Here is a 23,919-nt window from a genome sequence, read left to right on the forward strand (position 1 = left end):
AGCCCAGGCCACATGGTCCGTTTCTTTATTGAGGCCACTCGGACCCCACAGAGGGTGGTCCAGGGCCACCCCACGGTGCCCGCCCAGCCCGGCCCTGGGGCCAGGGTCCTGCAGCCGCCAGGCGTCTCACTCCGGGGTCCTGTTTCTGCCCCTAAAGGACCAGCGGATCTTGGACTTCTTGGACTTCTTCCTCTGGAGGTCTGGGAGAGGGGGTCCCTCAGGGCCGCTGCTCCCCTCAGGACCCCTGCTCCCCTCCAGGCCTGTGCTCCCTGTTGAGCACCCCCCACCCCCGCCTTCAGAGCCTAGAGACCGCCGAGCCCTGAAGGAGCCCAGAGGCCCCGCCCTCCCCCACGGGGCCGCCAGCGCCTGCCTTTGGAGCACCCACCCACACAGGGCACCCCTCTCCCTGACCGGAGGCTCGCCCACTGCTTCTCAAACCCCTCAAGTGACGGGACTCAAGCCCTTAGGGTGAGCCTGCCTGTCCTGCACTGACGCCCCGGCCGAGGCCCCCGGCGCCCCAGGAGGTCCCGCCCCACCCAGCGCAGCCTCCTGGCCCCCAGGTACCCAGCTTCTGGATCATGCTCTCCAGCTCCTGGTCCTCCTCTTGCTCCCTGAAACGGAACGGGGGTCCTGAGGGACGGCTCACTGGGGGTGGGGCACGCCGGTCCCTCCTAGTCGGCCTACAGCTCAGCCCGGAGCGCGTCAGACGCCAGGCTTACCTGCCCTCTGCAGCAGACAAGCCACACCCCGGCCCCGCCCCTCCCTCCCTGGCAGGGCCCCGCCCCTCCCTCCCTGGCAGGGCCCCGCCCTCCCCAAGCCCCGCCCCCTGCCCCGCCCTCACCGGAGCCGGTCCTCATCCAGGCAGTCGACGATGTCGCTGCGGTGGTTCACGGTGCTCACGTACTGCTTCAGCAGATCCTCCTCCCGCTGCCGGTCCTGGGGTGACTTCAGGCCCTCTGCAGAGCAGCCTGCCGTCAGCGGGAGCCCCGCGGTCCCACCCCGCTCAGAAGGCAGAGTCCCCGCCCCTCGGGCGTCAGGCTCCGCCCGTGGAGGAGGGGCGTGGCCCGCGCTGGGCTCTCGGCAGCACCGACGGGACGAACCAATGACCGAAGGAAACGGCCTGTCAGAGACTGAGTGCCGCGGCCGGCCCTGGGTCCCCGCGCCTGTGTGTGCGCACTGTGGGGGGGCTGGGGCTCGGGACAGAGCCCCCGGGGCTCAGCCAGCGCTCCCTCCGCCACAGCGACACTCACCCCACGCGGGTCGGTGCTCACTTCCTGCCCCTCGCACGTAGTCAGCCCTCAGCCCTCACCACGGCTGGAGGGGCTGGGGGCTAGTCCTGTCCCCTCTCTGCAGGGGCCGAGGCCCTGGCACAGAGAGGGTGAGCGACTGAGCCAGAGACGCACAGCCCGGAAGTGGAGGAGGCTCCAGAGGCTCGTCGGCAGGCTCCAGAGACCTGCACCCCCAGCAGGACCCCCGGCCTCTCCCCCAGGCGGCCAGCAGGACGGCGTCAGGAAGCCCCCCCACCCCAGCACTGGGCTGGGCTCCTGGCGGGAGGGCAGGGGGAACGCACCGGGCATGTTCAACAGCTGGCGCAGCTCCCCCTCGAGGTCCAGCTGCTGCTCCTCCAGGTGCTGGTCCCTGGACCTGCCGAGGGGACAGGGTGAGCCGCCTCGCCCAGCCCGACGGGGAGGCGGGGCCGTCGGGGCCGCGGGCAGCCTCTCACTTGTACATCAGCTCCGACTCCAGCCGCAGCAGCAGCTGCTTCTCGTGGATGAGCCGGAACCAGTCCACCATGAGCGCGTCCTCCGAGGCGTCTGGGGGGGGCGGGAGCCAGGGCTGTGCGCGGGTGGGGCAGAGCCCCGGGGGCTGCCCCGGGGGCAGGGCGGCCCAGGGCCAGGGGCCAGGGCAGGGCGGGGCGGGGCAGGGAGTCGGCCACCCAGGTGGGGGGGGGTGTTGGGTCTGTGCGGGGAGGGCGCAGCTCACCCCCCTCGGCCTCCCGCAGGCGCCTCTCCAGGTCCACGCCCCTGAGCTCCAGGACGTCCAGCTGCCGCTGGATCTGCTGCACCTGCCGCTGGATCTCCTCCTGGGGCACGTGGTCTGGGTGCAGCTGCAGGTGATGGGGCGGTGAGGGCGGTCCACGCCCCCGGGGGCTGGCTCTTGCCCCAGACCCCCCTCCCGCCTACTCACCCTGACCGGGGAGGCCGCTGCCCTGCCGGGTGCAGCGGGGGCGTCGGCCCGGCCCAGGGCCTTCCCTGCAGAAGAGGCGGGATGAGCGGCCTGGACGGGGGCCACCAGGCCCTCGGTGACTCAGACATGCCCTGGACCCCGACAGCGGGGCTCCCCCAGCTCTGCCCCCCGTGTGCCCTGCCCCCTCCCCACGCTCCCCTGCCCATCCCCGCAGGCCCCTGGACAGAGCTCACAGACAGGTCCAGGTGCCGTCCCCACGGCCACCCTGGCCCCTGCCCTCCTCCAGGTCGGCTGCCCCGCCAGCCGCCTGCCAGAGCAAACACGCCAGGCGTCCCCAGCTCTCTGCTAGGAGGCTTGGGGCCTCTGTCTGTCCGCCCCCCTACCCCCCGTGCCGGCCCGAAACCTCCACAGCGGGGCCGCCAGCAGCTGCTCGGCCGAGGGTGCCCGTGTCCTTCCCTCGCTCTGGGCCTGCTGAGCTCCTACCCATCCTTCAAGGCCCCACTGGACACCTCCTCCTCTGAGCATCCCCTTCTTTTGCACCCCAAAAGAAACGGGGGTGGCATCTCCGGGCCGACCTGGTCTGTCGTCAGGAGAAGGCTTCTCCCCGTCCTTCCCGCTCTGGGCCGGGGCTTCCTGCCCCCAGGGTTTGGGCTGAAGCCGGTCACCAGTGATGTCCAGGTTGGCAGGGACGAACAGCTTCTTGCGGCGGGCTGGGGAGGGGGCCGGGGAGGGGGCCGGGGCTGCCGCGGGCGAGAGACAGACTGTGTGTCAGGCAGCAGGACCGGTCACTTCCCCGTGGCTTCCCTGGGCTGGGGCCACCCACAAGGCAGAGCTCCCTGTGCCCAAGGGGGTGCCCCACTGGCCATGTCTACCCAGTGAGGGCAGCGTCCTCAGTCCCACGGGGCTGGCGACCCACTCGAGGTCACACAGGAAGTGGGTGGCTAGGCGTGGATGCCGGGGCGACCTCGCGCTGGGAGGAGACTTGCCCCACCCCCGCCCCACCCCCGCCCCACCCCCGCGGGAATGCAGACACGCCCGTGCACAGCCCTCACCTGGGAGGCTGGGCTGCGGGCCAGTGGGGCCCGGCGACCTGTCCAGACGCACCGGGGTCAGGGTGATGCGGACACCGCCCTCGGCGCTCCCGGGGACCTTCTGGGGGGCATCCCCTGCCCTCGGCTCCCCCGGGACCCGCGGCTGCGCCAGCTCGGGGGCCCTGGATGGAAGGCAGGAGGCCAGCGGCCCTCAGCACAGACAGGCCGAGTCCCGCGTGGGGTGGGGAGGCAGGCGGCACGCTGCGCCCAAGGCCCACGCGCCTGCCGCCTGCCGCCCAGGCCCCTCCCCAGGACCCGGCCTGTGTCCACACGGGTACCCGCTCTGGTGCGGGGGTGGGGGGTAACGCACTCAGAGGGCACAGCCGGTGCCCACACACCCACCCGGCCCAGGGCCCCGTGTGCACGCAGGACCGCCGCTCCTGTCCTGCGGCCGCGTGGACTCGGCACCCACCTGACCCTCCTGCCCCGGGTGCGTCCCCGGACGGCGCTCTCTCCCTCCGTCCTAACCGCGTTGTCTGTGGGGAGCTGCCCCTTCCCCGCTGCCAAGCCCACGGGCGGGCAGGGGTCCCAGCTGCGCGCTGGGGCCAGGCCTACTGAGCACACCCCTGTCCCTCGGCCACCGAGCCGGTGCACACGTGGGAGGACTCCAGGGGCCCTGGGGGACCCGCCCAGCCGCCCAGCCTCCTGCCCCCCCGACGCCCCGATGCATGATGGGAACACGGCCCCACGTCCCTCAGGCCCATGTGACCCACTGTCCCCTGCGAGCCCGCTCCGGCTGCCGCGCCGTGACGCGCCCACGTCCCTGCTTGGGGGCGTGTCGACCCACCGGTCCACACAGGACCGCCGCTCACCCGTGAGCATCGGCTGAGCACCTACTGTGTGCAGGCCCCCTGCAGCCCCCGGACACGGGCTCCCACTCGGCCTCGGGAGCGCAAACCCGCAAGGCCGCCTGCCCGCTCACCTCTCGGCTGGGCTCCTCTTCTCCACGGGCCTCAGGCGGCCCCTCCACCCTGCCGGCCCCTCCTCCTGGCCTTCTGGGGTGCTGGCTCTTGGGCCTGGGTGGGGGGCAGGGAGACGGGTCACACTGGGGGGGTTCCGGGGAGAGGAGGAGTCTGCTGGGAGAAGCTGGGCCCCACCCCATGCTCCTGCAGCCGGCCCACCCTCAGGCGCCCCCAGCGGCCGGGGTTATGGGAAGGGGCCTGGGCTGGGAGGTGGGCACAGGACTCCCGGCCCGGTCTCCTGTGCTGTGTGTGCCGGGGGGAGTCACGCCACCTCTCTGGGCCTCAGCTTCCCCGCTGCCAAACAGGCCAGGGTGCCCAGGCGTGTCCCTGGACGCTGACCGTCCGTGAGTCTGAGGACCGTCTCTGGCACCCGCGCCCCTCACTTGCCCCACATGAGGGGGGCTCTTACCCTTTGCCAGTGGGGCCTCTGGCTTCAGCCTGGAGCCGGCACCTGCCCCGCCAACCCCTGAGGACACAGCTGAGCTCTTCCTGCCCGCCTGGGGCGGCGTGGATGCCCCTGAGGTAGTGCTCCCACTCAGTGGGGCTGGTGGCGCCGTCTTTACTGGGGGGCTGAGGGCATGGGGGGACGCTGACAGTGGCAGCTCGGTGGGTGGCCTTGCTCGTGGCCCTTCGGCTCTGGGAAGGCCGCTCGGAGCAGGGGAGGGCCTGTGGGTGTGGGCGGGCATCAGGCACAGGTGGATCCAGGAGCCCCCTCCCACCATGACCCCCAGACAACAGCCCTTCAGCCCCCCTGGGTGGCTGGTTCCCAACGCCCACCCCCGAGGGAGGGCAGGCAGCCCCCCCAAGGGAGCAGGGGCAGCGGCGGACACCCCCTCTGGCAGTGGCGCCTGTGGGTGCCTGACTTTGCTTCCCTGTTTACCTCTGGTGTGGGGCGAGGTTAAGGCTCCCCAGACACACCATGGATGGGGTGTGCAGGGAGGGCCCACACCCCAGCCCCTCCTTCCTCCACCTGTGCAGGGCCACGGGCCAGCCCGTCCCATAGCCGCGCTGGGAAGCCCAAGGCAGCAAGGGCTGGCCAGGGGGGTTGGGCAGCCCTGAGCAGAGGGGCAGCGGGCCCACCTGGTGCGGCACCTCCTTCCCCGCCAGGTGAGTGGCGAGGGGAACGGTGTCCCGCCACGTGGGTACCCCCCCCCCAGCAGCGCAGAGCACGCCCCATCTGGGCACAGGGTCTTTGCCCCATGGTCAGGTCAGGGTGAGGTCGCCCGGGGCCCGGGTGGGCCGGGGTCGAGGACAAGTGTCCTCGGGAACAAGAGCCGGGAGAGGAGGCTCACGGACACGCAGAGGGGAGACAGACACACGACAACAGGGCCGCAGAGCAGGGAGGACTCGACCGCCAGCCCAGGGACGCCGGGGCCCGGGAGCTGGGCGAGCAGGAGGGGCCCTGCCCCGCGACACCTCCACCTCGCACTGGCCTCCGGGGCTGTGAGCAAACCAGCGTCGGCGGGGCCGGCCAACCAGGACGCTGGCGCAGAGACGCCCCGCCCCCCGGGGCCGAGTCTGCTCCGAGTCCCGGGTGCAGAAGGCATGGGCAGGCTGGGACCCGGGCCGGGCAGGGGTGGCCCAGAGCCCCTCTCGGGCCAGACCGGTGACCCCCGGGCCACTCCAGCGGCTGCTTCCCCGGGTGAGAAGCGGTGTCCTTGGAGGACAGAGCGAGTGCCACTGGGGGCCCCCGTGGTTGTGTCCCTGTGCCTACACCCCCTGAGCATGCAGACAGCAGCTCACAGGGGTGACTGTGTCCCCTGCCCGCCCTAACCCAGCACCGCAACCCCCCGCCTCCCTCTCCCCACTTCCCAGACGAGGAAACTGAGTCTGGGGGGAGAAGCCAGGCAGGGCAGACCCTGCACATCGCAGCCCCCTGGCCTGGGGGACCCCAGTGGGTGGGCAGGGGCGCCCCAGCCCTGTTCCCCCACGCACCTGCCCGGCGCCGGAGCGCTGGCCCCCTCGAGCCTTGGGAGGGCCTTGCGGAGGCAGCTCAGCGCCTGCTCCCTGTGGCTGACCGCGGCGGGCGTGTCTGCTGGCCCGGGGCTGGGCGGGGCTCCGGGTGTCTGCAGGAACCTCTCCCGGGCCTGCTGCGTCCTGGAGGCCGACGGGGTCCAGGCCGGGGCACCCGTGGGGCTGGCGGACGCTGGGCTCGGACTGAGCTTGGTCTGGGGGGCTGAGGAGCCTTGTGTGGCCAGGCGAGGGTCTGGGGCACTCCGGGTCACAGCAGGACAGGGGCTCCCCGAGGGGACATGGGAGGGGGTGCTGGCTGGAGGGTTAGCCACAGCGGGAACCAAGCCTTTGGCCGTGGAGTTGCCCACCACAAGATCCCGGGCTGCGGGTCTGGCCCCTGGCCCTGCGTCTCTCCACCCCCCTGCCTCCTGGGCTGTCTGCGGGGTGCTGAGGGGTTTGGAGTCCGTGGGGGCGGCCCCCGGCTGTCTGGGGGCTGGGCCGGGGGCCGTGGGGTGGTGGCTGGAACAGATGAAGACGCCCGGCTCCGCCGTGGTCCGGTAGGCCCCCGGGCGCAGGGTGTTGGAGCACTGCTTGCACCTGCGTGGGGGGGCGGCAGAGGGGACCGGGGCCCCGCTGGCATCACGAGACCTGGGGGACACTCTCGGCCGTTCCCGTGTCCGTCCCCTCGACAGGCACCTCTGTCCTGCTGTCAACCTTCGAGTCTCAGACCCCACTAAAGGCCCAGTGAGGGGTGCGGACACCCCAGGAAGGGCCCGTGCCCCCCCACCCACATGTGCGGGCGCGCCCCACCTGAAGCAGCTCCGATGGTACAGCTTCCCGTCAGCCAGGTGCCGCTGCACCAGGTGCACGTGCTGGCCGCAGACCGCGCAGGTGCTGCTGACCCGGCCACCCGCCGAGGCCTGGCCCTGGGGAGGGACGGCAGCTGAGGGCTCTGAACACCCCCTCGGGCCCATCCGGCCGGCCAGCGAGAAGGTCCCACTTCACAGAGGGGAGAGCCAAGGCCCCGGGGGGCAGCCAGGGCTCACACCCAGGCCGGCTGGACTGCAGCCTGGCCCAAGGGGATGGGCTGGAAGGCCTGGCTTTGAACCCCCAAAGTTCCCACCCCAGGGCACAGAGATCCAATCCGACTCCCAGGTCCCAGCTGAGAGCCGCCCCAGGTGCCTGGAGCCTGGTGTGCCAGCCCCGGGGCAGCAGGGGGCGCCCAAGTGCAAGTTATGGCCCCTGTCTGTCTGCACCTCCGGGAAGGGGGGACCCGGCTCGCCCAGCAGGGCCGGCCTGGGAGGGAAGGGCACACCCAGCCTTCTCCCCAGACCCCGTGGGAGAGGGCGTGGCCGGAGCCGAGAAACCCCCCAGAGCCCGGAAAGGCCTGCGTCCCAGGTCCCAGCTCGGCTTAGCCTCCCTGGGCCTCAGTTTCCCCGCGTGCACAGTGGGGGGGTGGGGGTCGCAGCCCGACCCCATCAGACTGAAGGGCCTCGGGAGGCGGTCCCCAGGGACTTTGGAGAACTGTCCGCTGAGGCCTCGCAGGGACTCAAGGGGACCCCCACCATCCCGGGCACAGGGGTCCGGGGCCACGCTCAGCCGGCCCAGCCCCCAGCCCCGCTCGGCCAAGCTGGTGGAAACCCGGGGGGGGGGGCGAGGAGCGGGGCTGGGGTGCTTACAGCCTTCGGCGGTGCTCCCTCTGCGCCCCCACCCTTCTGCTGGCCGGTGGCGTTGGTGCTGATGGGAGACAGCGGCTGCCCCCGGGCCGGGGCCGGCAAGGGCCTGGCCGGCTGGGGTGGGACTTTCTTCCCCGAGGGTTCCTCCTCGGAATCGGACTGGGGCCTCTTGATGCCAGCCAGGCCCCCGACTGCGGGAGACACAGGGTCAGCGGGCCCGGCCCAGCCCCCACCCTGGCTCTCAAAGTGTCTGGGGGCCTGGAGTGGGGATCGGGGGGCAGTGGGGGCAGGGCAGAGCCTGCTGGCCACCAGCACCACCCCCCCGGCGGGGGCCCGGCCTCACCCCCGCCCTCTCAGCCTCTGTGGGGTCAGGAAAAAGGGACTTTTCTGTTTCCCCACAGAAAGGGGGTGGGAAGGCGGGGCTGGCCCAGAGCCCAGAGCGATTCCGGGGATTTCTAAGGCCTGCTGAGGAATGTGGGGAGAGAGGCTAAGAACCAGGCTGGGACAGAGCCCCCAGCCAGCCTCTCCCTGCCCACCGGGGCCTGCAGGCCCCGGCCCAGGGCCGAAAGCCGGACTAGTGGGGCGACCCCAGGAGCTGGGCCCGGAGCCTCCAGGGTCCTGAGGCAGGACCGGCAGGCAGACCCCCAGGGGCGCAGGCAGGGAGACCAAGGCCTGGAGGGTACGGGGGGGGGGGGAGAGGAGTGTCCATTCAGTGGATGGGGCGAGGGGCGAGGGGGTGAGGGGGGCGAGGGGGGGCGAGGGGATGAGGGGGGCGAAGGGGGCGAGGGGGGCAAGGGGATGAGGGGGGCAAGGGGGCGAGGGGGGCGGGCGGGCCCCAGGAGGGAGCAGCAGACAGGGTGCTGTCCGGGCCGCCGGGCAGAGTGGGGGGGTGCTGTGGGGGCTGCAGGGTCGGCGGGGGGTGGGGGCGCCGCTCACTGGGGGAGCGTCCGTGGAAGTAGTTGTAGTACTGGGACACGTAGGTCAGGATGCTCAGCCGGTCCGGCACCTTCAGGGCCACCATGTCCTCGGCGTCCAGCAGGGCCGGGATGCCCAGCTGCTCCTCCGCCACCAGGAAGGCCTTGGGGAGGGGGTGGTCAGCAGGCAGCGGGCAGGGGGACGCCACCACCTTCCCGCCAACCAGGCCACCAGCCCCCCCAGGAGGCACCAGAGGCAAGAACCCCACTGGGAGCCCAGAAAGGTCCAGGTTCAAGGCTCCAGCTCAACTCGGCCGGGAGGCCTCCCTGGGCCCCAGTTCCCCCAAGTGGGAGTCGCGGCCCAACCAGGTGGGGCTGAAGGAGCGCGGGAACCGGTTCCCGCGGGCTCCCGCTCAGGGTCCCGCTCGGGCACCCGGCGGGGGTGGGGGGGGCAGGGACAGCGAGGGGTGCACTCTGCGCCTGTCACCAGACCGACCGCTGGGACTCGGGGCCGCCTCTGCAGCGAGGACACAGGCTGCCCGGGCCGGGGACGGCCCACAGCGCGGCTGGAAGCAGCCTCTGCAGCCCCCTCCAGCCAGGGCTGAGCGGGCGGGTTGGGGGCGAGGTTCCCCACCCCCAGGTGGGGGGCGGTGGTGTCCCACCCAGGACATGCCTGGGGGGCCCTGCCCTCCCAGAGCCACCTCTGGGCTGGCTGTGCTGTGAATGGCGGGACAGAGGGCCCAGCTACGCCCTGACCCGAGGACCCGAGGAAAAGGGCCCCAGGTGGGCCTGGCTCTCGGACAGGCTCTGAGGAGCGGCGTGGGCAGGCTCGGGCGGCGGGGGAGCTCCCGGCGAGCCCCGGGGCCGGCGGGCTGCGTGCAGGGCAGGGAGCAGGGACTCACCAGCTTGTTGTTCTCGTAGACGTTTTCCTTCCTGAGGGCGTCGAAGTTTCTAGGAGATAAAATACGGGTGTGCTAAGCACTCAGACCCCAGGAAGTGGGGGCTGGAAGGGCCTCGGAGGTCATCCTGCCCGCCCGCCCCGGGGAAACCGAGAGGGCGTGTGGTTTTCCTGCCAAGGAGGGAGGCCCCACAGCCATGGGAGAGTGGGGCCAGCCGGCATAGCGGCTCCGGCCACCCCGGGGGCCTGGGCTCAGGGGGCCGGCACAGCTACAGCCCAGCCCTGCCAGGGCACAGCTCAGAGGGCTGTCCTCGAACCCCGCACCCCGAGGCCCACGCTGGAGGCCACGGCCCCAGTCCCAGGCGGTTGAGAGCACAGCAGGGCACGGGGGCTGGAAGGGCAGGGACAGTGCTGGGTGGTGAGGGATGGAGCTCCACGCCCGCCCTGCCCCGGGCATCCGTGGGATCCCTGCCACCCCCATGGTCCCCGCACCCTGGGCGCTCACGCCCCACACGCTGCCAGTGCCCGCCCCTCCCAGACGAAGAAACTGAGTCACAGAGAGGCTCCGTGGCCCACCCGTGGGCACGTGGCAGGGAAGACGGAAGCCAGGCCGCGGCCACACTGTCCAGGGGGCAGGCCCTCACCCCAAACTGAGCATGTCAGAGCCCGGGTCCCCATGCACTTGACCACAGGACACAGGGCGTCCCAGATGCAAGGGCCCCAGAGACACTGCAGGCCGCCCGGGGCCCTGGGCACCACGGCCCCTCTCGTGCCCAGGGGGTGCTCTGGGCAGAAAGCACAGCTGGTCCTGGGTGGGCGGTCCCGGGCGGGCTGGCCAAACACTGGTCAGTCAGTGGGTCTGTCTGTGCGGCCGCGTTGCTGTCCATGGGGCGTGAACAGCACCCCTGCAGCTCCAGCGTGAACCGGAAGGTTCCAGAAGCCTCCCAGCATGGGGGAGAGAACATGTCTGACCCCTGAGGCCACGCTGCAGGCCCCGGGCAAGCCCCCTCTTCTCCCGCGCACCCCCCCACCCCCCCGTCCCCGTGTGAGAAGACAACCGAAGCTCCTGGAGGTGAATCCGAGGGCCCTGGCTGAAGGCTGAGCAGACCCCACAGGTGGGGCCGGTGAGACCCTGCGGCCCCGGACGGCCTGTCACCCAGAAGAGGAAACTGAGGCTGGGGCCCCGTGGTGCTGGGTCCGCCCCCCCCTCCCCGGGCCCCCCGAGGCCCAGCCGCCGTTCATCAACCTGCCGGCTCTTCCGGAAACCGCCCCGTTTCCGCTCGGACCACCCCCTGGTAATGCGTTCCAGATGCCGAGACCACCCCATGAGCACAGAGGGCGCTTTGTGCGGGGGGCAGGACGGTGGGCACGCTGCTCTCGGGTGGACGAGGGCCGGAAGGGGCCGGAAGGAGCGTGAAGGGCGTGCCAGGCCTCGACCCCGCAGCCTGCGCAGCGCCGCCCACGCTGGCTCCTCGCCCGCACGCCCGTGGGCCCTCAGCCCCTCTGTCCTCGGCCTCCGGCCCCCCATCCCTTTGAACGCTCAGTCCGTTCTGCAGGCCCGGCCTGGGTCACCGGCGAGAGGGCAGGTCAACAAGTTCTGTTTTGTCTCCAAATACATGAGGGGAGGCCCCTGGCCCCCACATGGGCCTGCAGGTTCGGTTGGGGCTGCCAGCTGCCCTGTGGGGCCCTCTCCTCCCCGAGACCCAGGGTGAGGTCCTCAGAGCTCCAGGTGGGCTGGGGCCCCCACCAGGTGGGCCGGGGCCCCCGCGAGGCGTGCCAGCCCCTGCCGAGCAGGGTCAGAGGGGAGCAGGGCAGAGGCTGCAGAATTGCCGTTCCGCTGAAGTTCAAGGACCTCAGCCCCTCGGGACCCAGTTCAAGCTGCTTCTGGGCACTCGAGGCCTGCACACGGGGCCTGACACCCCGCCCCGCCTGGACCGGGCGCCCCACGTAGTCCTGAGTGGACGGTCAGGCCGGGGCTCACGTCCCTCCCAGCGTGAGGTCCAGGGCTGCCTCGCCAACCCCTTCGGAGAGCGCCGAGCGGAGAACCACCCGGCCCTGGGAAGTCCGACCGGACCCGACCAGCTCTCTGCCAGCGGGGACCCCAGTGGGACAGGCTGGGCCGCGCCCCCTGCAGAAAACCTTTTGGAGTCCTCACCCCTGGGACCCCAGAAGGCACCCTGATTCGGAAACAGGGTCTTCGCAGAGGGAACCGACTACAGCGAGGTCCCGAGGGCGGCCCCGATCCAGAAAGCGTCTTTGTCAACAGGGAAGCCGGTGCACAGAGGTGTTCCCTGAGGGAAGGCGGCCACCCACGCGCCCAGGACGGAGGCCCCAGGGGGACCCGGCCGGCGACACCGGACCCCGGCCAGGAGCGGATCCACGGCTGCCGTTGGAGCACCCACTCTACAGGCCCGGAGCACAGACCCCGGCTCCGGCTGGCCCCCGGGGAGGCAGCCATGCTGGGCCACAGGTTCTGGTCCTCTGAGGTCCCCGCCACAGGCGGGGCCAGCACACAGCCGGCGCTCTGCACGTGCGCGCTGAGCGGGTCTCCCGCCACCCGCCAGCGGGTGGCCCCGCAGGTCTGCACGGCCTGGCGCAGGGGCCCCCCCACGGCTCACACCTCTGGCCCTGGCCTGCTTCCCTGGCCACGACTGACCAGGGCTGCTGACCTCAGGCTGCAGCCTCCTGCCCCCTCTACCTGGGGGCTCCAGGGAAAGTGTGCCCCCTCCACATTCCTGACGAGCTGACCTCATGCTGTTTATTTCCTGGAACCAAATGCAGCCGTTGGGGGGCGGGGGGCGGGGGGCGGGGGGCCAGGGGGGGCAGGGCGGACAGGAGGGAAAGCCCTTGGAGGAGCACCTCCCACATCTGGAGTTGATCCTGCTGGGAAGGGGACAGAGGGGGCGGGGCAGCCCCAGGCAGGGCTGGTTCCCAGGCCCCACCTGGTACCTGGTGGGCAGGGGAGAGGCCTCCCCTCCCGGCCCTGGGGCTGCTTCTGGCTCGGGAGGCGGGGCAGTGGCAGGGCACCAGGCCCTGAGCTGTCCCCAAGGAGTCGGGCCCGCAGCCCCTCCCGTGTCCATCCTGAAGATTGTACCCGGAAGGCTGGGCGGCTGGCCCTCAGGCCGGGGAACAGAAGGCTTCTGTCCCCGGGCAGCTTCCTGCTGACCTCGCACAGGAGGGGCGGCGGGCCTGGCCCAGGGGGGGAAACGGAGCCGCCTCTGAGCTCCTGGGTGGGAGCCCCTGGGCGGGCCTCTCCTGACCCCCAGCGGTGGGCGTGTCCGGAGTAGCGGTCAGGCAGCCACCCCTGCCGCTGGCCCTGGGCCCTGACACCCGCCCTCCCCCCGGGCAGAGAGGCCTGGGAAGCTCTCAGCCCAGGTCCTGACACCCCACAGGGGCCAGCTGTCCGCAGCTGCTACAAGTGACCCCTCCTTGACTGCCCCCTCCCTCGCCGGCCCTGGGACACTGCCTGGTGCCGGGAAGGGCTCCCGCCCCTGCTCCCGCCCGTCCTGGAGGCTCCGCGCCTCCTGGTCAGGCCCCGAGGCAGAGGAGCAGAAGAAGCAGCTCCAGCCCGACAGGTTTACCGCCGGGAGGCTCGTGCTGGGCACGACCGGGCACCTGGCAGCTCACCTGGCAGCTCGCCAACGTCCCCAGGGAGGCCCACCTGCAGGAGACCTACAGCTGCCAGGTGCGCACGGCCCACCTCCCGGGGACGGATTCGCCCACACACGCCAGGGTCCCCGAGCAGCCACCCAAGGGCCTCCCGGGCAGGGCCGCGTGAGCACGGCTGGCACTGGGCCGGCGGGCAGAGACGCCCACCGCTGGCGGCGGGCCACCATCCCCACCTGGCTGGCTTGGTGCCCAGCGGCTCCTCACAGCCGCGCTCCCTCCGCCCCGGGCCAAGAGGAAACGGGTCCCCCCGGAGCAGGAAGGACTGAGACGAGACAAGAGAAGGGGACCCGGAGACAGGACGTCCACCTCCCGCGGCCGGAGGAGGGTCTGCCCGGGGCGGCGTGTGGGGTGGTCTCCCCCTGTGCCGCCCCTCACTGCACCCTTCTCTTCCTGGGCCTCTGGGGCCGCAGGCAGCTCGGAGTGTCCTGGGGGGATGCCCCCCACCCAGCCTCCAGGGGCACTGCCAGTCCAGAGTGGAGGAGGGGTGTTTAAGAGGGGTGTTTAAGGCACCAGCGGGGGTGCCACAGAGGGCACTGGACCCCCGGGGACCCATACGCACAGGTGCACACCCCCATCACACCTGCTCCCCTCGACAGTGTCCACAGAGGCCCTGCTGCACCCCCCAGGTGGGACCCGCACTCCGTCCTGGGCTGCCGTGACGGAGGACCACACGCTGGGTGGCCGAACACCACACACGCCCACCCCCCACCCCAGTTCGGGGGGCCAGACATCCTCCGACAGAGTTGCGCCCCCTGCAAAGGCCCTGGGGCGGGTTTTGCTCCCGGCCCCGCCCAGCCTCAAGTGGCTCCAGGCTGCCCTAAGCTTGTGGTGGCATCACCCCGATATCACCTCCACGGTCACACAGCTCCCGCCCCACCTCCCTCCTCATTCACACCTGCACTGCCCCTGCTTTCTGGCGTCCCCCACCCAGCTCCCCGAGCCACACCTCCCAGCACAAGCCCTGATCTGTGGACTTCCAGCTGTGCCGACACCTGCGGGCCACCTGACAGGTGCTAGACAAGGTTCCCGCCCCGGGGACGTCCCCACCCTCTGGAGCTGAAAGTCCAGGAGGCAGATGGGCCACAGCCCATTTGGCAGTGAGATAATGCAGTGCCCCGTGCGGCCGGGGTCAGGGGGCAGCCCCCTCGCCGAGTCCCACCCTCAGCCCTCTCTGGGGCTGCCTGGCGCTTCCGTTCATCTCTTGTGGGCTGTCGGCCTCTGGGCCTGGACCGTCCGTCCCTGCCTGGGACGGGGCGAAGGCCCGTGTGCAGCAGGCGGCGCCCGGCGCCCCGCCGGCGCTCAGCAGTGGGGAGGTGAACGGCGGCTCGGCGCCTGCCTGCGCCCGCTCACGGGCGTGCCCCCACGTGCCGCCCGGGCTCCCCGCAGGCGGCGCCCACTGGGGCCAGCGCAAGTGCACACACACAGAGACACAGGGCCTCTGGCCGCAGCACAGCGGGGGCAGAGGGAAGCTCCCGGGGCTCAGGAGAGCCCCAAGTCTTGGTCACACCGTGCCATCGCCCCGAGGCCACGAATCCTGCAGACAAGGGCAGCACCCTCCTGTCCTCTTGCAGACTTCTCCCGCTGGCCCCGTCCAGGCCGCCTGGCTCCGCCCCCGCCGGCCTCACCCTGCATGCACACCGGTGGCCTCGGCCTGCCAGCCTCGGCTCCCGACCCCTCTCCCGGCCTCCACATCCCCAGCCCACTCCGCCCCGTAGCACCCAGGTCAGAGCTCAGCTTCAGGTGTTCAATGTGGACGCACGTCCTGCCCCCATATCTTCGCCCTCCAAGGGTGACCGGTGCCTCCCTGGGCAGGGGCAAAGGCTGCAGCCCAGGTGCCCGTGGGACCCCCACAGGGCTCCACAAATGCACCCCGGAACCTTGGGAGGGAAGGGGAGTCACCTGCAGCCCTCATTCTCAAAACCAGCTTCCCGTGGAGAGTGGTGCTTAGGGGCAGTCCCTAGGGCCCCAGGGCACATCGGGGTGCAGGGGGGATCCCCGGCTGCCAGCCCTGACTCTGTGCTCTCTGCCGGCTTCCCAGTCTGCAGCACCGGAGGCCTGGGGGCAGCACCTGCCGCCCTGGGCCCCTCCCCACCCAGAGCTCCCTGCATGCACCCCGCCCACCCTGGCGGCAGCCTGCACGTCCCAGGAGAACACTTTCAGCATCGTGCGTGGTCTTCCCCAGAAGGCACCTGAGTGGCTGGCGCGAACCAGGGCCTCCCTGCACCGAGCTCTGTCTCAGCAAGCCAGGCCCCGGTCACGGCCGAAGGGCGGGTGCTGAGTGAATAATGGACGGCGCGGGTCCAGGCTGGGGACAAGACCTGGCAACAAGTACGGGCCGGCCGGCCTCCCAGCCACAACTCCAAGACCGCCCTCAGGCTGGACGACCTGGAGGCGTCCGCTGCCCGCCTCCCGGGGGCACGGAAGGGTGGGGACTGCCTCCCCCTCACCCCCTGCCGCCTCAAGGAGCAGGAGCCCCGGGAGGTAGGGGGTCTGGGCTTCCTGCTCGGCGCTGGCCCCGCCCCCTCCGAGAGCTGGGGGGCGGGCAGAACCACCCACGAAGCCCCCAGTGCCCCCCACCCCTGTGCTGGTGGACAGGCCCCGGGGAGACGGCGCCCAAGGGGCGGCTGTGGCGGCAGCGCCCGGGACGCGGGCCTGAGTCACCGCCTGACTAAGCCAGCGGGGGCGCCGGATGTTTGGCTCCCTCCCAGCTCCACTTGGCGGACGGGCAAACTGAGGCCGCGGGGCCGCGTCCAGGGCCCGGCGAGCTCCCGCGGGGTCGCGTGCTGGCCGCGCGGGGCACTCACATGAGGTCGGGCCGGTGGCGGTGCAGGATGGCGCAGAAGGCCAGGCCGTCGCGGAACGACGTGGTCATATTGGTGATGCTCACGTCCCGGTAGCCCTCACACTGCTGCCCACACCACTGCTGCAGTGCCTTGATGGCGGCCATGCGGACGGCGTCCCTTGGGCACGGGAAGTCCGAGCGCGGAGCCTGGAGGACGAAGAACCGCTGCGGTGCAGCCGGCGGGAGAGAAGCCGGCAGGAGTGCACCCCGGTCCGCCCGCCCGACACCGCCCCCTCCTGGCCCCGCCCCCCCAGGCCCCTCACTGGCTCTGGCCTCAGTCAGATCCCGCCCCACCCTCAGGCCACGCCCCTTCTAGACCGCGGACCCGCCCACCCAGGCTCCGCACTGGCTCCGGCCTCGATCAAGCCCCGCCTCTCCGTCCAGCCCCGCCCCTGTAGACTTCGGCCCGGTCCCAGCGAGGCTGCGGCCTCGTCCAAGCCCCGCCACCTTCGGAACAAGGCCCGCCCCGCCCACCAGGTCCGTTGCGCCGCCTCCCTCCCCTTGCAGCCTCCCGCCGGGGCGAGCGCCCGGGGCCCGGCCTCCGCTCTCTCTCCCGGGGAGGAGCCGTTCTTTTCAGTTTCCCTCCACAACACCACCACCACCGCTTTCACGGAGAAGTGGGAGACGGCCCCCCTTCAGACAGGGAGACTGAGGCTCGCCCAGGGCCACGTGCCTGGGACAGGAGGGGCCAGGCTGGCCAGCCTGTCTCCTCCTGGGAGTGCGCCCTCCACCCCCTGCGAGAGCGCAACTCCCCGGACTTTCTCGTCGCGGTTTTTCATGCCCGCGGGGGTGGCGGGCGGGGCACGGTTTCCTCCCAACTTGCAGAAGAGGCACCTGAGGCTGGAGCAGGGGCGGGTGCCCACAGGGGGTCCCCCCTCCGGGAGCCGGCCCACTTGGCTGCTTCTGGGGCCTGGGCCCCCCCGGGGGCGGCGACCTCTTCTGTTTCCCAATGTCCCACTTTAAACATCTGCGGCGCCAGCCACTCAGGAAAAGCACCACTTAAGGGCCCTCTATTATCCGGGCAGCTCCCTGCACACTGTCCCCACAGAGCCCTGTCTGCGGCCACATGGACAGCCAGCCAGAAACACGGACACCAGAGATGCGAGAGGACCCGGCCCTCCTGGTCGCCCGCCCCAGGGCTTGTCCAGACAAGGCCCGCGAGAAGGAAGGAAGGTGTTTTCCCCAGAGCAACCCCTGGCAGGGAGACAGCGTGGCTTCTCGGTGACCCCCCGAAGGAGCAGAAACTGAGGCCATCCAGCCTAGAACCAGCGCGTGGCGTTCTGGCCCCTTCCTGCGGCGGGGCCCTGTGGTGTGGACACCCGGCAGCCCCAGTGGTAGTGAAGCCTATGCACAGATGGTGAGCTCCCCGTCTCAGGGGGCATGCAAGCCAGTGCTTGAGGGGGAGCCCCTGTGGGCTGGGACGCTTGCTGGCCATGGCTTCTGCGCACACCTGCGGGGGGACTCCCAGCACAAGGACAAAGGGCATTGTGTGCCAGTTCGGCCAGGCCGCTGGCTGCTCCCGGAACAGGAACCAGCTGGCTTTTCCTGACCCCAGAGCGGCAGTTAGGAGAACTAGAAAAGCCGGTGTGGAAGGGAAGGGCAAGACACCCCCACCGGTCACTCTCCACGTGGCCTGCCCTGGGGACCATGACTGCGGAGGCGGCATTTGTGGCCTGACCCCACCAGCACCTCACACAGCACTTCTTCCATCCACCCACTTCTCTGCCTGCCCCCATCTCTGCCCCAGCTCCCCCGGCTCCCTCCTCCCTCTGGTCACCACAGCCACCCCCCCACCCCAGCCGCCGGGGACCAGGCCCTGCCCGGCTAGGCCAGCACTCAGAACACAGTCTGGGGCCTCATCACGCCTTCCGGCCTCGATTGCCCCACGCTCCCTGGCCTCCCCCCTCCCGGCCTCAGCCCGGCCCATCCAGCCTGCTCTCAGCCACTCCTCGCCCCTCGAGACCCGAAGCCCGCCCCACCCACAGCCAGCGCACAGGGTCCCTGCCAGGTGCCCCCTCCTCTCGCTGCCGGTCCCGCAGGAAACCGACCCCTCTCCCGCCATGGCCACCTCCCCACCCTCCGCGGGTGCAAGCCTGGATCCGAGCAGGAGCCTTCGGGGCTCTGCCTCCGCCTTGCGGCCCAGCCTCCCGGCCTCACAGAGCCGGCGACGCTGGGAATGAGAGCGTGCCGCCCACTCGGCCCTTCCCCCGGCCCCGCTCACACGCCGCGGAAGCTCACACAGGCGTCGTGACGGGCCCTCCAAAGCCCTCCGTCCTGCCCGTCCCCACCTCCTCTCCCACGACCGAGCCCACGGGCACCCGCGTCTCTGCCTCAGGGCCTTGGCACTCCCTCCTTCCTCTGCCGGGACCCGGTTTCCCAGCCTCCCCTGCACGCGGGTGCGGCCGTGTGCTGAGTTCCTGCCCATGGGGGTGACGGGTGCACCTCCAGATGCTCCGCTTCTCCGTCCACTGGCTGGGTGCAGAGGATGCACTGGACACTGGGGACACGCAGGGGAAGGGCCTGGACCCTGTGGGGTCCGGTGGAGGCCCCCGGGCCAGGGGCAGCTGCGGGGCCTCTGGGAGAGTGAGGAGCGTGGGCCGAGCTCAGCCGCTGGAGCCTGGGGCCTGTTTGTCACAGCAGCTAGACCCCATCCTCCGCTGACTGCTGCACTCGCCTGCGGCAGTGCTGAGGGGACACGGGGCCGCTGGACGGCAGAGGCACCCCTGTTGGGGCCAGAGGCCAGGGGTGGCTTCCCCGAGCAGGAGCCCGAGCACGGAGACGGGAAGCCCGGGAGGGACTGGACTGGTCCGAGGAGAGGGAAGGGCTCCCCGGGCCGGGGACTCCGGGTGGCAGGTGTGGGTGGCGACGGAGGCAGCCCGTGAAGCTGCGGCTGCAACAGCAGCGGTGGGGGGGTCCAGGGCCCAGCCACGCCCCTTCCAGCCTCTCCATCAGCGTTCAGGCCCTTTTTTTCTTTTTTCTTTTTAAAGATTTCATTTATGTATTTTTAGAGAGGGGGAAGGGACATAGAGAGGAAAACATCAGTGTGTGGCTGCTGCTAGTGCGCCCCCTTCTGGGGACCTGGGCCCATTTTCTCACTGAAACCTCCAGCTGCCCTTGGAAAGTGAGCTCTGCCGACCTGGTCTGCAGCTCGGGGAAACAGGCCCCACGCACAGAGGGGACCCCTGACCAGCCAGGCGGGGCCAGGACCGAGGGGCGGTGTCGTGCCGATGGCCACACTCCGCCTGCATCTGGGTCCAGGCCAGCGGTCGCGGTGTCCTCCTCTGCTGGTGCCAGCTCGGCCCCCGCCCCGGTGATGACGGAAGAAGGGGAGACTCCGCCACAGGGCTGGCAGGAACAGTGCTGGGGACCAGGGTGGGCAGGGCCGGAGGCACCACGCACTCCCGTCCAGAAGCCCCTGCTCCCCAGGGAGCAGCCACCCCGCAGAGCGGCTCCCACACCAGCTGCCTGTGGAGACCACGCGGCAGCAGCCTGTCACCGACGGGAGCCCCGCAGAGGTGGGGCTCACGCCAACGGCACGGCTCGGGGCCAGACGCTGGCTGGGCCGGGACCCCACAGAAGGTCCCCCACCCTGTTCACAGTCTGAGGGGCCCCCCGGCCCGTGGGGGATTCGGGCTCTGCCTGGCCTGCCGCTACCGGCCGCGGCTGCGGGGGGCAAAACGGCCATGGGAGGGTCCTCCACCCGGTCCCCAAGGCCACCCACAGCGCGCCTGGGGACCCGGGCGGGAGAGGGAGCTGCCCACTGCGATGCCCCGTTTCTAGGGAGGGGCCCTCGGGTCGTCCATTAGGCTGCACGCATGACACCCGCCGCCGCAGGCGTGTTACTAGCAGGTTCACAGGACGCGCCGTGGACGGTGCGTGTGCTCAGAAGCCGTTCTCGACCCCGCTCCTCTCCGGGCCCCGGGAGAGCCCGGCCAGGGCCGCGCCGGGGCCGGTGGGCTGCTTCCCGCGGCCCGACCTCGCGTCTCATTGTGAACGGCTCTGCCGGCCACGGCGGCCACTCTCACACTTCCGTCTACTTTATTATTGATGGCTTCCCGGGGCCGTGCCAGCCCGACGTCGCACACGGCGCGTCATAAATATTTGATCCTGCATCTATAGTCCGCCATTTATCATTTATAACGGGTTACAGAAACATTATAAAACATTTACCGCCGATTTATAGATCATTTTTGGCTGCCATAGCGGTGTGTTGTAGATGCATTATTAATCCCCGAGCTGTTACAGGGACCCCTTGTAGCGGGGCCTGGCCCCCCAGCTCCCGGCCAACCGTGTGCAGGGCCGGCCTTGCCTCTGGTCGCTGGGTGTCCCCGGCCAGACGCGGCCCCTCTCTGTTTGCTGCGGGCCAGTGACGGCCGCCCTCCCCAGGGCTCGCCCCTGCTCCCTCCGAGCCTGGCCGACCCCCAGGCCGGACTCCATGCCGGGGGAACGGGGCTGTGGCCCCCACCCACACACGATGGCTGATGCCGGCCGAGGCCCCCAGTGCAGGCTGGGGTGCGTCCCCACGTGGAAGGCTCCTCCCCGTCCTCCCAGGCCCCCTCGACGCCCCCCCCGGCACAGCTCTCCCTGCCGTGGCCGGTGGGGTGCGACTGCAGGTCCACCCCCCCCCCCGGGACCCCACCTGGGCCAGGCGCCGGGACTCTGGGCCGGGCGGGGTGTGCTCGGGGTGAGGGAGCTGGACTTTCGGCCCTGCCTGCCCGACCTCTCCAGAGTGAAGGGCAGGCAGGCCCCGGCCAAGGCCTCAGGCCACACCCTCGTGTGCCAACACCTGAAATGACCCCACCTCTGCTGCCCCGGGCTAACTGGGTCAGAGCTGTAACCTGCTCTGGGGAAGGACACGGGTGGGGGCTGGTCCTGGGCCAGGACCCCGAAAGAGTTTCGCCCTGTGTGACCTTGGACAACGACCACCCCCCAGGGTGAAAGTGGGGGCACTACCCCGGGGAGCCCTCGTTGGGGGAGACCCAGGGCCCTGGCACCCCAGCTGCCTGCCGCTGTTGGCTGTCTGGCTGAAGTGTTTGAAGGTCAGGACCCACCCCTTCCCAGAACTGAAAATAAAACCAAAAGGTGTTCCTTATGAGGCTGTAAGGGAACAGATGAGCTCAACGCCACGGCATCGCCTCACCTGGCCCCACCTCTCCCACCTGGCCTCAGCCCAGGGTCCTCCCGTCTCCAGTGGAGGGGGCTGTGGGGACTGGGGCTGGACCCCCGAGGAGCCACTGGGGCCCTTCGAGACCCCTGTGGCGGGAGCTCACGGCCACACTCAGCCCTGGGGCCCGCTGATCCCCGAGCACACGGGCAGGGACCCACTCTCGGGGACCCTGTAGTGCCCTCCCCTCCCGCTGGCCCCTAGGCCCAGTGGCTGTGTGGGAAGCAGCTGTGGTGAGGAGCCCAGGGGGCTCTGAGGGGGCAGCCAGGATCCCAGCCGGACTGCAGCCGCGGGTCCAGCTGGGGGCAGCGGCACCCGCCGACCTGCACACCCTGCTTCCACATGCCACGCCCCCAGGCCCCACCCAGCACGGAGCTCCTCTGTCCAGACTGGTTCAGAGGCTGCCCCCAGGGCTGGTGTGTCCATCCTGACCGTCGGCCCCCACCCGACGGGGGGGGGGGGGTGAGTGCCCCACCTCCTGAGGAGAGGGAAGCCGAGGCCCGGAGGAAGAGGGAGCACCGAGTGGGCCCTGTCCCGGCCCACCCCCCCTACCCCCTTCCCGACGTGCAGACTCTCGCCTGCCTCCCAGGACTCGGGGAGCAGCCCCAGGGAGCCCGGGCTGGAGGGCGGGGTAGACACAGGCAGAGCCACAGGGCCCGTTCCCCAGCTCCCATCCAGGTCTGGGCTAGGGGCTGCTGGGACAGGACCCCCTCCCGGCCTGGTGTGAGTGACCCGCAGGGAGAGCAGAGGGCTGAGGGGCAAGGCGGCACCCGACCCCAGGAGGCAGGAAGCCCTCCCAGAGGAGGCGCCCCGGGAGCTGCAAGCCCGCCCGGGTCCTCGGGGCAAAGGCCCACACTCAGGCTGGGGAGGCTGCTGGCCGCCGGGGTCAGGGGTGGGTGAGGGGCACAGGGCAGGGACCTGCTGTAGCGACTGGAGCAGCCCTGGGCGCTTGCCTTTGGTGCCCTGAGGCCAGGGCAAGGTGTCAGGACGCCCGGGGGCCACACCTGCTGGGGCCCTCCGGGCCCTCGGTCAAGGCTGCTCCCTCCCCTGCCCCAAGCACACCGCCACCTGGGGCCTGGGAGGTGCCTGCACCCGGCCTGCTGCCTCCTGGCTGCTCTGCACAGCCGCAGGCCCAGGCCCGGGCTGGGTGCGTGTGCTTGGGGGTCGGGGGCCGCCTCGCCACAGCACCCCAGCTCCCGCAGCTCAGCGCTGCCCCGCCCTGCCCTCCGGGGGCCTCGGCCCCCCCACGCGTGAAGGGGCAGTGACAGGCTCCGTCCTGAGCAGCTCCCAGGGGCAGGCCAGCCCGCCCCAGCGGCCGGGCTAGTGCAGCCCTGCTGCCCACCCCCCACTGCCTGCCCCCGACACAGCCCCACCACGGCCAGAGGGCCTCTCCGGTCCCCCCACACGGCACAGTGCCAGCCCTGTGGCCCCCGCAGGTGCTGCCAGACTCAGCAACCCCCGTGGGGCCGTGCAGCCAGCCACCTGCCCACCCCGGAGCACGCGCTCTGGCCCCGCCCTCCTCCGCCGCGCGCCGGAAGTGCCCGGGCCGCGCTTCTGCAGGTGGCCCAGGCCCGACGCTGGTGGGACCAGGCAGCCCCTCACACCCACGTCCCCGGTCGCGTTCCCAGCCGACCACGGGGACACACCGCCCGCCCCCGGTGGCCCTGGGTGAGGCAGTGGCACTTCGGGGCTCGTGGGTGTCCCAGTGGCTGTTACCCCCGCCCAGGCGGGCGGCGCAGGGGCTGTGTAAGCGGTGTGATGCAAAGGGGTGCTCTGGACGAGGCGGCTCCCGGCAGCCCGGCAGGGTGGGGGTGCCCTGAGCTAGGCCCTGTGGGCCCCTCCCCCAGGGCTGACCATCAGCCCACTCAGGGGGCCCAGGGCCAACAGGAAGGGTTTGGGCACAGGGGCTGTTGTGCAGGCAACGGCCCGCCGCCTGGCGGGCCAGGAGCCCTGGGGAGGGTGCAAGGGTGCCCTGGAGAGCGAGGGACCAGAGGCCCGGGCACGGCCAGGAGGCCGGGACGGCCCGGCTTCACCCGGCTGGGACTGGGTGTCCCGGAGAGCCTGGGTCTTTAGCCACGGCGCCCCCTGGTGGCCCCAGCTGAGCAGGAGCCGGCGCCCGACCCGAGCAGATCCCAGCAGCAGGGCCACAGGGGCCCACCCCACTGGGTGCAGGGCTGGGGCAGAGCCAACGGGGGGGGGCAGGTCGCGTGACACTGGGACGGGGAAGGTGCTCTGGCTGCCGCGAGTGGCCACAAGGAAAGGGGCAGAGCTGTTCCTGCAGTCGGGAGACCCTGGGCCCACGAGAGCAGCTGACCGGGCACTGCCCCCCGCCAAACTCAGGGCAGAGACCCCCGCAGAGCTCCCCGCCCACGGCGGACGGGAGCTGTTGCCCAGCAGAGGCCTTGGGGCCAGGGGGGGCCTGGGGACTGCCCTCTCCCCTCCTGACACCGCCCGGCCGAGGCAGGCAGGCCCCCCCCCTCTGGACGGACCCCTGTGACCCCCAGGCCCACCCGGGAGCCGGCTGGCCAGGCAGACGGGACACAAGCGCACCAGCAGCAGCAGC

The 23,919-nt window shown here is 71.4% G+C and overlaps 1 protein-coding gene across 2 annotated transcripts; it reads right to left on the reverse strand.

Moving 5' to 3' along the window:
• Nucleotides 1-9: 9 nt before the first annotated feature.
• MICALL2 (MICAL like 2) lies at nucleotides 10-16,379 on the reverse strand. 2 transcript variants are annotated; one of them, XM_045824504.1, is made up of 17 exons: nucleotides 16,155-16,379; nucleotides 9,686-9,734; nucleotides 8,806-8,947; nucleotides 7,873-8,060; nucleotides 7,004-7,119; nucleotides 6,176-6,790; nucleotides 4,650-4,906; nucleotides 4,201-4,294; nucleotides 3,240-3,400; nucleotides 2,763-2,897; nucleotides 2,188-2,252; nucleotides 1,984-2,107; nucleotides 1,724-1,814; nucleotides 1,571-1,644; nucleotides 842-956; nucleotides 565-611; nucleotides 10-200 (listed from the first exon to the last, which is right to left on the reverse strand). In XM_045824504.1, the coding sequence occupies exons 1-17, from the start codon at nucleotides 16,295-16,297 to the stop codon at nucleotides 127-129; spliced, it is 2,490 nt and encodes an 829-aa protein (XP_045680460.1). In that variant the 5' UTR covers nucleotides 16,298-16,379; the 3' UTR covers nucleotides 10-126. The 2 variants fall into 2 exon arrangements, with proteins under 2 accessions (XP_045680460.1, XP_045680452.1); XM_045824496.1 differs by having other exon boundaries at nucleotides 2,763-2,927.
• Nucleotides 16,380-23,919: the final 7,540 nt, after the last annotated feature.

This window comes from Phyllostomus hastatus, unplaced genomic scaffold (genome assembly GCF_019186645.2).
Source record: "Phyllostomus hastatus isolate PE091 unplaced genomic scaffold, TTU_PhHast_1.1 phas_contig_150, whole genome shotgun sequence".
Taxonomy (NCBI): domain Eukaryota; kingdom Metazoa; phylum Chordata; class Mammalia; order Chiroptera; family Phyllostomidae; genus Phyllostomus; species Phyllostomus hastatus.

Coding starts and splice junctions, on each gene's coding strand:
- MICALL2 (XM_045824496.1), bottom strand. CDS start 16,297: ATGGCCGCCATCAAGGCACTGCAGCAGTGGTGTGGGCAGCAGTGTGAG. Junction 2,928..3,239: donor CCCGCAGCCCAGCCTCCCAG/GTGAGGGCTGTG, acceptor CGCCCGCGGCAG/CCCCGGCCCCCTCCCCGGCC. Junction 2,253..2,762: donor TTCTCCTGACGACAGACCAG/GTCGGCCCGGAG, acceptor CCTCTTCTGCAG/GGAAGGCCCTGGGCCGGGCC.